The 9,934-nt window shown below is 55.9% G+C and overlaps 1 protein-coding gene across 1 annotated transcript in view; it reads right to left on the reverse strand.

The window, feature by feature from the left end:
- Positions 1-7,694, reverse strand: part of VWC2 (von Willebrand factor C domain containing 2) — a 110,269-nt gene extending 102,575 nt beyond the window's left edge. Inside the window, exon 1 of the mRNA XM_045865155.1 lies at positions 7,002-7,694. Within this exon, the coding sequence (XP_045721111.1) occupies positions 7,002-7,694 (693 nt within the window). The remainder of the gene's footprint in view (positions 1-7,001) is intronic.
- Positions 7,695-9,934: the final 2,240 nt, after the last annotated feature.

Here is a 9,934-nt window from a genome sequence, read left to right on the forward strand (position 1 = left end):
CTTAAAAACAAACCATCAGCCACAGAGTCTAGATGGGCCGTTTCCACCTGCATACCCTGCAGAGCCCCATGATGCTCCTCACAGCCCATCACACACTCCTGGGTCACTGCCTGTTTACTGGACGCACTCCAAAGCTTGTCATTATGTCTCCAGCATCTTGTCCAGTGCTTGGCAAATATTTGTCCAAAACAATTTTTTCTGAATTAAAAAAAGCAAGACTAGATTTTTGTTGGGATTTATCAGATTCGGAGATGCCATCCACTGAGGAAATATGTATGGGCAAGCCCCAAAGAGCCCCTCCCCGATGACGAGTCTCTGCAGGAAGTCTGCCCAGGGACCAAACACCCGGCTAGGGGATAGTCATCTCCCACAAGATGCACACTCAACAGGAACCCCCCTAGAAACCACACTAACCTAGTTGCAGGCTTTTTTGGTTTTTGTTTTTTCATTTGTTCAGAGATTCTTAGGTTCAAAGTGCTTTCACATGTATTTCACTGACTTTTCATAAACGAAGAGATAATCAGGATACTCTCCACTCTGGTCCACTGGAAAACAAGGAGGTAAAAGATTTGCCAAGGGACTCATGAATGCAACAGGAAAATGGCCCACCCAGACATCTTTAGACGGTAAGTACTCTGACCTCGAAGTTCTAGAAGATGCTGACTCAAACTGAAGAGGCGGGACATGACAGCACAGGATCTGGGCTCCTAAAGTGACATCTCTCTCCATGTGGCTGTAGGACCATGGATAAATCGTGCCAAGTGGGGATGTGGTCAGCTGGAGAGAAAATGCCCTTCGAAGGAGCCACCCAGCACAGCTCTGGCAGATGACTGCCATTTGGAATCATTCCATTTTGACAGCAAATTGGCAATCTGGGTATATAGATGAACGTCTCATTTGTTAAATATCTGTACTAGTCAAACAAATGTCTTACGTGTGGTGAGCCAAGCAGAACACCTCCTTGGGCTGGAGTTGGCTTTGGGACACCAGTCTGCTTGCTCCGGGCCTGATAAGGTCTGGGGTCTTGTCTATGTCTGGAGATCTACTGTTCTGTCCGCTGCCCCTTGCCCTCAGGGAGCTCCAGGAACTCAATGTTTCTGTTCTCATTCCAACTCAAGATGTCATACTTTGAAGGACACAGACCTTTATTTTGTCCTAGATGGCCTGAGTCAAATGTAGGATGAATCCACGTAAATAAACACTTGGCCAAGTTGATCCAGCATTTAGTGGACACAAATGTGGGGCAGGTGCTCTAAACCTGTAGGAGCTTTCCCTTCTTCATGTATCTAGAATTCTCTCGGTCACACACAAGATACCACTACATCACCATTTGTCATGGACGTAAGGTGGTGCAGCTGGAAGCACAAAATCATCAGCGTGCCACAGTCTAGGACTCAGATCTTGGTTCCACCACGTACTACACCCATGACTTTGATCAAGTTATTTAACTGGGTTGAATCCTAAAGGTCAACATCTGACCACGTCTAAAAGTTCCCAAGAAAGCATATGGACCTCCCCCTTTTAAAAAACTGTTACTGTTGGGGTGCCTGGGTGGCTCAGTCATTAAGCGTCTGCCTTCGGCTCAGGTCATGATCCTGGGTTCCTGGGATCGAGCCCCGCATCGGGCTCCTCGCTCAGCGGGAAGCCTGCTTCTCCCTCTCCCACTTCCCCTGCTTGTGGTTCCCTCTCTCACTGTGTCTCTCTGTGTCAAATAAATAAATAAAAAATCTTAAAAATATAAAAAAGAATAATAAATAAATAAATAAATAAAAAACTGTTACTGTTTAGGGGCTCGTGGGTGGCTCAGTCGGTTAAGTGTCTGCCTCTGGCTCAGGTCATGATCTCAGGGTCCTGGGATCGAGCCCCACATCAGGCTCCCCGCTCAGTGGGGAGTCTGCTTCTCCCTCTCCCTCTGCCCCTCCTCCTACCCCGCTCATGTGTGTGCACGCTCTCTCTCTCTCAAATAAATAAATAAAAGTCTTTTTAAAAAGCAAATACATTAAAAAAAAAAAAAACGGTTACTGTTTAAATGGCTTTGGACAGAAAGGCAGAAACTGAGAAGTCCAGAATTTAGAAAATCTGACTCAGAACCAAAACAAACTCAGAAGTAGCAACTTCTGAGCACGAGCATCAGGCTGACTTATGAACGTTAGCTTTACACAGCTAGATTCAGTTCTCTTTGCAAAAGTAAATAATAATAATAGTGTTGTTTTATGCTAAGTGACATCAGCCAAAAGAACATAAATACCATGGAACTGAAAAATATGATGAATGTGTCCTTCTCTCTGCTGGCACCTTTTGGTAACTACAATAGAGATCTACTTAGAGCTTTTGATTCCAAATTTCATGGAAGAATTGTTTTTATTACTAAGCTTCTGGAAATGAGACTCGGCAGCAGGGTTAATCACGGGTCAGACACTGACGCCCTGGGAGAGCCTGGGGTCACCTGTGGATCTCCATCCAACTGCTTCTGGTTCCACAGTCCTCACACTTTGAAAGACAGTCGAGCGAGCAGTACGTATTAATAATCCAGTTTCCCTTTTTCCTCAAAGACCGACACCATCGCCAATCAGAGCCCCTGGTCACTACGAGAGCCACGCGGACAGACTGAACTGGTATCACACCAGCCAGAAGAGTCGTATAAATTGATTGGGTTCAATAAAATGCGGAAACAAGCTTGCAGACCTCACTCCTAGCTTCATGGTCCCCCAGGGGATCGGGAGGCCCCCACGAGGGGAACGACTTCTTTTGCTGCTCAAATTGTAAATTCCAAATTTGGGTTGCTGCTGGCCTGCCTGGTAGCCATCAGGGGCGAATCTGAAACTGCTCCGCAGAGCCCCTGAGAGCCGCCCGTTGGTTATATGCAATGCACAGCTCCAATCAGCAAACATAGTACAATAGTGCTTAACGCGGCGCTCAGAATGGAAAACACACAGCATCAGAGTGGTTTGGGTGGGCTGCCTCACTCTGCCTCTCAGGCATGGAGTTTATCACCAATCACTCTGGGCCTTCTTTGTAAATTCTTTCTTCAATCATACTTGCTGATGAAGCCTCCCCCACCCCTACCCCACATTTCTTGTATCTCCTTGGGCTCATGCATATGAGGTCAACTCTGGCCTTTGACACCTGTTAGAGCTACGTTACAGCCTGGATTGTGTCCTCCTTCCCAAATCCACATGTTCGAGTGCTACCCCCCAGTTCCTCCCAATGTGACTAATTTGAGACAGGGTCTTAACCGAGAAAATTAAGTTAAAATGAGGTCGTACAGGTGGGCCCCAATCTGATATGAAGAGGACACATGCGTCCTCATAAGAAGAGGAGATCAGACACAGACATGAAGAGGAAGGACCTGGTGAGGACACGGGGAGAAGGTGGCCGTCTGCACATGGAGGAGAGGGGCCTCAGAAGGAATCAGCCCTGCTCACACCTTGATCTCGGACTTGCAGCCTGGAGGACTGTGAATCAATAAATCTGTATTGTTTAAGCCGCCTGGTCTGTTACTTTGTTATGCCAACCCTAGTGAGTGAATAGACCCTAGGAAGCAGACAGCACACGAAAATACCATTCAGGTATAAAAAATATAAAACCGACAGACAGGTTTCCTTATTCAAAGTTGGATACCTGCTGGTCTAATGTGATGAACAGGATGCTTGGTATAATCTGAGAGGCAGTGGAGAAAATTCTACCAGTAACTATGGTTTTATTTGCATATACAAATTAAGTTGCAAATATCCCCAGAAAAATGCGGATAGGATTCTATTACTAGCAGCCTCATGGGATCCCGTGGAAGCAGTGAGGTCTTCCGCTGACATCTGGCTGAGATCAACCAGGCCGTGAGGAACGGGGGCTGTCATGGGTTTGGGAGCTCGGGGGGAAAGGAAAAGACGGAACTGACTGTGAAAACTGGGCAGGGAGCCACGTGTCCAAGAAAGAGAAGCACTGGACGATGGGGAGAGGCTGAGCCCTCCCTGGGGCCAAATGCACATCCCAGGCACGGGGCAGGATCTGCAGTTCTGCCTGCTTCTCAGATGCCCACAGTGAGCACCCAGCCTCCAGCGGGAGCTTCCCCTCTCTCAGGAGGCAGAGAGCAGATGGTTTAAGTGTCTGTGTGCCTCCCAAGGAAGGAGGCCGAGAGCCGGCCTCCTTGTCACCTCCCTCCTTGCTATGGTAAACAGCATCCCAAGCAGGACCCTACTGGACCACAGCCTCCATATCAATTACATCTGCTTCACAGAAGAGCAAAGCGCTTCAGACAGCAAATGCTTTCCTCTTCCATTCTCCATGCGCTGTGCTATGCAAACCACAGACTCAGTGGCTCTCTCCCGGAAGCCCAGAATAGTCTGAGCAGGCAGGTGAACACTGGTTGTGCCCTGGCGCTCAGCACCAGGATTCTGCATGACTGCAACCCACAGAACCGCCCTCCCACCGGCCCCGGGCTCCCCGCCGACCGTACGCCTGCCCTTCTAGGTCATCCTTCTGACACCCCCAACAGAGTGCTGCATCCTTCCTCGGACAGAGAAGGAAACAAAACCACGGACACGAAATGACATGCACAAAGCCACACTGACTTAGGGAAATGCCTAGAATTTTCCTGACGGTAAGAGAAACGAAGGAGCAGGGTATGTCCGACGTACGACACTGAAATCATTACGAAGCTGTACATATCACGGGAGCAAGCACATAATCAAACATTTGTAGCAGCTGGGCAACATTCATGCACGTGTACATCCAGGATTGGATGAAAGTTAAAAATGAAGTGTCACTTGAAGATGGAAGATGCACTTAATACTCTAAAAATAGGTTCACTGCTGTCTTAATTCTTCCCAGGATGATAATCCTTCCAATCCCCCGTTTGTTGCTCTAACATCTGCCGTCTCCAGAGCCTGAAACACAGTCTACTTACTGACCACCGGTTTTTGAAAACAGGAATCAGAGAACAGTTCCCCCATCCCTGCACACAAAGACAGTTTCTTGGCAGCCCGCACTTGGCGGTGAGTTACGAAAACAGAAGTTTGAATTCTCCCTTCTCTCTGCCATCTCAGGTCAATGAATGGCCACCTGGTGATGTGTTCTGGCTTTTTAGATCAAAACTGCAATAATTCCTCAGCCGACTTCACCGGACTCTTTTAAGAAATGACTATAAAACTACATACAGTGTGAACCATAAACGTGCTTAGTTAAAAACTAACGGCTCGCATTTGTTCTCGCAACTCCTAGATTTTCTTACAAGCCCAGAACTCAAGAGATTTAGTTTGTTGGGCCCATGCCTACAGCCCTGCCCCAGGCCAACAGGGAAGGTCCTGCCTCTGGGTTTTGCCAGGACCTTTGCCTCCACACTGAAACATCTGGAGAGGCAGATGTTTCCCACTAGTCAGAGAGCATTTTGAGGACAGGGTTCCTACCTCACTCAGGGTATATGGTCAGGGCCTGGTTCATATGAGTTTCATACGAGTTTCTCAACAAATTTGTCTTTCTTTCTCCAAAGGGCCGGAGTGAACAACTGTGCTAACCAGGCGGGCCTGGAGATGCACTCAGGGCATCAGGTTGGGAGAGCTGCAACAAGACTTAGCTGGCCCCTTAGCTTGCAGATGAGGAAAAAGGGGACAGGCGCTTTGTGGCTATCATGCAGCAGGTTAGTGGCAAGGCTAGGATGGACACCCATGTTCCCTGACTCTAAATCCAGCACTGTTTCTATACTTTGTACCTTATCTCCAGATCCGTCCTTCCCGGCTTTCTAGTTCTACAACCCTGGGGACTTATTCCTAAAATTCATTCAGTGCCCTTACATCCTGGGCATCTCCTGAATGTGCAGATCTCAGAGGCTGGGTTCTGGGGGACTTCTGCCTTCTCTGCTCAGCTTGGGGGGGGGGAGCTGCAGGCCCCAGGATGCCCCCTTCTGCCCAGGAAACCTCCCATGTGCCAAAGCAAGGACACGTCCAGCAGGCCATGGGTTGAGGCTCCCTTGGCGGGGGTGGGGGGGGTGGGGGGGGTGGTCCAGATGGAAGGCTGTGCATTTCTGTCCAGGCCACCAGTGAGAGGCCAGGCTGTCAGAGCTCCCCAAGGGGCCAGCACATGCACGGGCCAGTATCTCCATCCAAACCTGGGCCCCAGTGGGGCTGGGCTTTTGTTTCACATAGAATGTACGGGGAAAGCGGGCACTGGGGAGTACAACCCGCTTGGCCTGGCACAGGAGTCTGCTTAACAGCTACCTTGCCTTCACCACGTTATTTAAAGATTCTGTGCCTCAGTTTCCTCTTCTCCATCAACTGGAGATCATAAGTAATAATCTCTCTCTCATGGCATGGTACGAGGTTTAACCAAGGTAATGCACGTGGAAAATGCAGCCTCTAGCCTGCCACAAGGTAGGCATTCAGGGGATGGCCAGCGCTATTAATATCCTTACTAGTCCTCACCTAAAACAAACAATTTTTACCCACAAACTAGGCTTCTTGTTCTTGCCCTCCACTATGTGTGTTGGCATCCAATGAGGAAGCATTTTCTTTGCCTTTTCATTTTTTAGAACATCTGCATGATACCCCGCCACGTAATCTAGGGAAATGGCTTATTTATATGACTAGTCTTCCTTAATTAGCCATTAGCTGAAGGATATATCCCAAATGGCACGGCAAATTACCCTGTGTTTGAAAACAGGTTGAGCATTTCAGCGGCAACACTCTTAAATTAGGAGCAGTGGATTAACATGAACGGTACAGCCAATAAGTGCTCGGGCTGTCCCTTCCGGGGCCTCGGGCCTCACCCTCTCCCTACCCTTTTAAGGCGAAGACCAGAAGATCGAAGGAATGAATGTGGATCGGCCACACTGCTTTAGAGATTACCTCCGCACTGACAGGGAGATCGCGCTGAGGGGACGCGAGCACAGCGCTGTCCGCCTCTGAGAACCAGAACGCGCCTCTTCTCCAAAGTAGGGGCGCATAGTGCACAGAGAGGTTTCACCCCGCGGTGGGAGGTGCAAAGTGGCCCGGCGGGCGCTGGCCTCTTACCACGAACTCCTCCAGAGTCTGGTAGGTCTTGCCCCGGAACTCGCAGTAGTTCTTCCTCTCCTTGCACTGCGGGCAGCACTGGCTCGTGTCGACGTGGATGCAGCGCGGGTGGAGCCGCGGGCACTCGGGCTGCGCGCACAGCGGCCCCTCCTCGGTGCACAGGCACGGGCAGGCCGAGGGGCCCGGCGCGAACTTCTCCCCGATGGCGTACACGAAGCCGCTCTCGTCCACGCAGCCCTTGCCGCGGTAGTCCGGGTACGCGTACTCCTCGGGCGGCTCGGGCGTGGGCGCGAGGTCCGGGCCGGTCGCGTCCTGGGCGGCGGCCGGGGGCTCCCCCTGCGGGGTGTCCCCGCGGGGCCGGCCCTGCAGGTCCCCGGCCTGGGCGCCCCCGCCCTGGGCGGCCCAGGCCTGCTTCTGCTTGCTCCACGCCTCCCGGCCGGCGAGCCCCCGGCCGCCCTTGCTCTTCCAGTCCCGGCCGCTGCCGCCCTCGTCCCTCGCGGGGCGCCCGAGCTCGCTCACCCGCCCCGGGCCGTCCCGAGACGCGTGCTCGCGCTTCTCCTGGCCCGGCTGCTCCGGCGCCTGGGCCAGCTTCTCCAGCGGGATGCTCGGACTGCACAGAGCCACCATCAGGCAGCAGGTGACCAGGAGGGAACTGGACAGCGCGCCAACTGCCATCGCAGTGGAGCTGGGCATCCCCTACCACGTCCCGGCGGGCGGGCGGGCGGGGAGCGCGGCCGAGGGGCAAGTCGCATTCACAGCCCGGGGGCGCGCCGCCGCCAGCCGGGAGCCGCCGTCCCTGCGGAGAGAAGAGCGGCACAGCTGAGCCCCGCGGCCCGCGCGCGCCCGGCCCCCACCCGGCCCCGCGCCGCCCGGCCCCGGCGGCGCTCTAGATTAACGAGCCGCACGACGCGGGCGGGGGCCGCATGCCCAGCGCCGGTGCCCAGCCGGCTTCTGAGCCCTCACAGATGGTGGAGACGGACGTGGAAGCGAAGTCCGGGAGAAACACTGCCATTAGCGGTGGGGACGGCCCTGGGCGGGTGGCGGAGCCGGAGCTGCGGGAATGCAGCGAGCCGGGCCCGCGCCCCCGTGCTAAACTCGGATAGAGCCACATAATCCGGGAGCCCGGGATGTGCCCCCCTGGGTGCTAGCCACACTTTCCCAAAGGTTACTAAATGGAGAATTCCGCAGTGGAGTTGGGCGCGGAAGACCGTGCAGTGCAGAGAGACGGGAGGGAAAGCCTCCCCGGCTTGCCTCAGGGCGTTTGGGGAAAGGGGCGGGAGGGGGTTAACGAAGCTCCCAGGACCCCGTGATTCATCTCCAACAACTTTTTTAAATGCCTCGAGCGCAGGGAGCAGACGTCGCTTCCCCGCCCTCCTCCCCAGGCCCCGAGGCACGGAAGGATGTCCCCCGCCAGCCCCGGCGGCGGGGTCGGGGGTTCCGGAGGCTTCGGCTCCTCCACCGCCCCCCCACCCCCCGTGCCCAGCCAGCCGCTCGGCGACCGGGAACATTGATGCGAGAACCCCTCGCGGGCCGCAACGCTGGGCTCGTAATCGCTTTCACCCAGGAGGGGGTCGTAAGGGTGGAGCAGAAGTGCCCAGGCAGCACCGAGGTGTGCGGTGGGGGAGGCTGCGGATGCAGGGCGGGGGCGAGTCCCTCTCACTCTCCCCATCTCCAAAAGCCTCTCTGGATCCCAAAGTTTCTGCCGCCCAAAGGGGCCAAGAGAACCCTAGACGCCGCAGGGTGCGGGCAATCCAGCCTGTCTCCCTCTCTCCCTCTCGCCCTCCACCCCCCCATCCGGCGCGCTCCAGGGGGTCTTCACACCCCCCCAACCCGGTGCAAATCCCTCCTCCACCCCAGTAGAGCTGGGACAACCGTGCCCTGTGCTCACTTCCAGCCCCGGCCCGATGGACCCCAGCCCGGGGCGAGCCACCCCCCCATATTTACAAACTAGGGGTCGGGGTCGCAGGGAGGTCCTCCCGAGCAGTGAGAAGGTGGAACGGTGCCCCGGGCGCGTCCCGGCGCGCTGGGTGCGGACAACCCACATGCACCCTCAGCCCTGGGGGCGGGCGCCCAGCCTACATACATGAGCGCGGGGCGCGGGCCGGACGCCGGGCTCGCGGCGGGCTCGGGGGCAGCAGCGGCGGGCGCGGTCCCGGGGCGCCGGCGCCCATCCTCCGGCCGGCGGGGAACCGGCGCGGGGTGCACGGCGGCCGGCGCAGCCCCACCTGCGCGCTCCGCCCGGCGCGTGCACCCGGCTAGGGCGTCTCCGCGGGCTGGCTCAGCGCGCTGCCCTCCGCCGCTCCGCCCCGGGTCTCGTCCCCGCGTCTCCGCCGGGCAGCGCGCCCGGGGGCCGCCCGGCTCGGCCTCGCTTTCCCCACCCCGCGGGCTCGGAGAGGTCTCCGCGCCAGGCCACCGGATGCCGGGCCGCCGCGGCGCGTGGAGCGAGAGGAGACGCCCGGCGGGTGGCACCGAGGCCGGCGTGGGAGCCCGCGCGCCCGCCTCCCGCCTCCTCCCGCCCCGCGCGCTCCCCGCTCCCTCCTCTGCGGCCCCCGCTCTGTCGCGAGGCGTCGCTGCGGCGGCCGGCGCTGCGGGGAGTTGGGGACTTCTCGCCCGCTCGCCGCCCTGCCGGGCCGCGACCCCCACCTGTCAGTCCCCCCCGCGGCCGCCTGCCCGCCCCGGCGGCGGCGCTCCTGCCTTGCCACTCACTCTCCGCGGGACCTTTCATGCGCGCCTCCTCTTTCCTTTTCTCTTTAATTTCTTCCTTCCTAATTGGCGCCCTCCGGCTTTCCTCCCCGCGGACGGCCGGGTTTTGCCGCCGTTGAAAAACCTGAACCAAACTGTGTTCAATTTGGAATTCCAAGGCCGCGTTGGCTTAGCAGGCTGTTGGGAGTTAGTTTCCTCTTAAGGGTCGGAAACCCAGAGGTATAGAGGAA

Source organism: Mirounga angustirostris, unplaced genomic scaffold, assembly GCF_029215605.1.
Source record: "Mirounga angustirostris isolate CCGP_5_RB_7025 unplaced genomic scaffold, mMirAng1.0.hap1 SCAF_12, whole genome shotgun sequence".
Lineage (NCBI taxonomy): Eukaryota > Metazoa > Chordata > Mammalia > Carnivora > Phocidae > Mirounga > Mirounga angustirostris.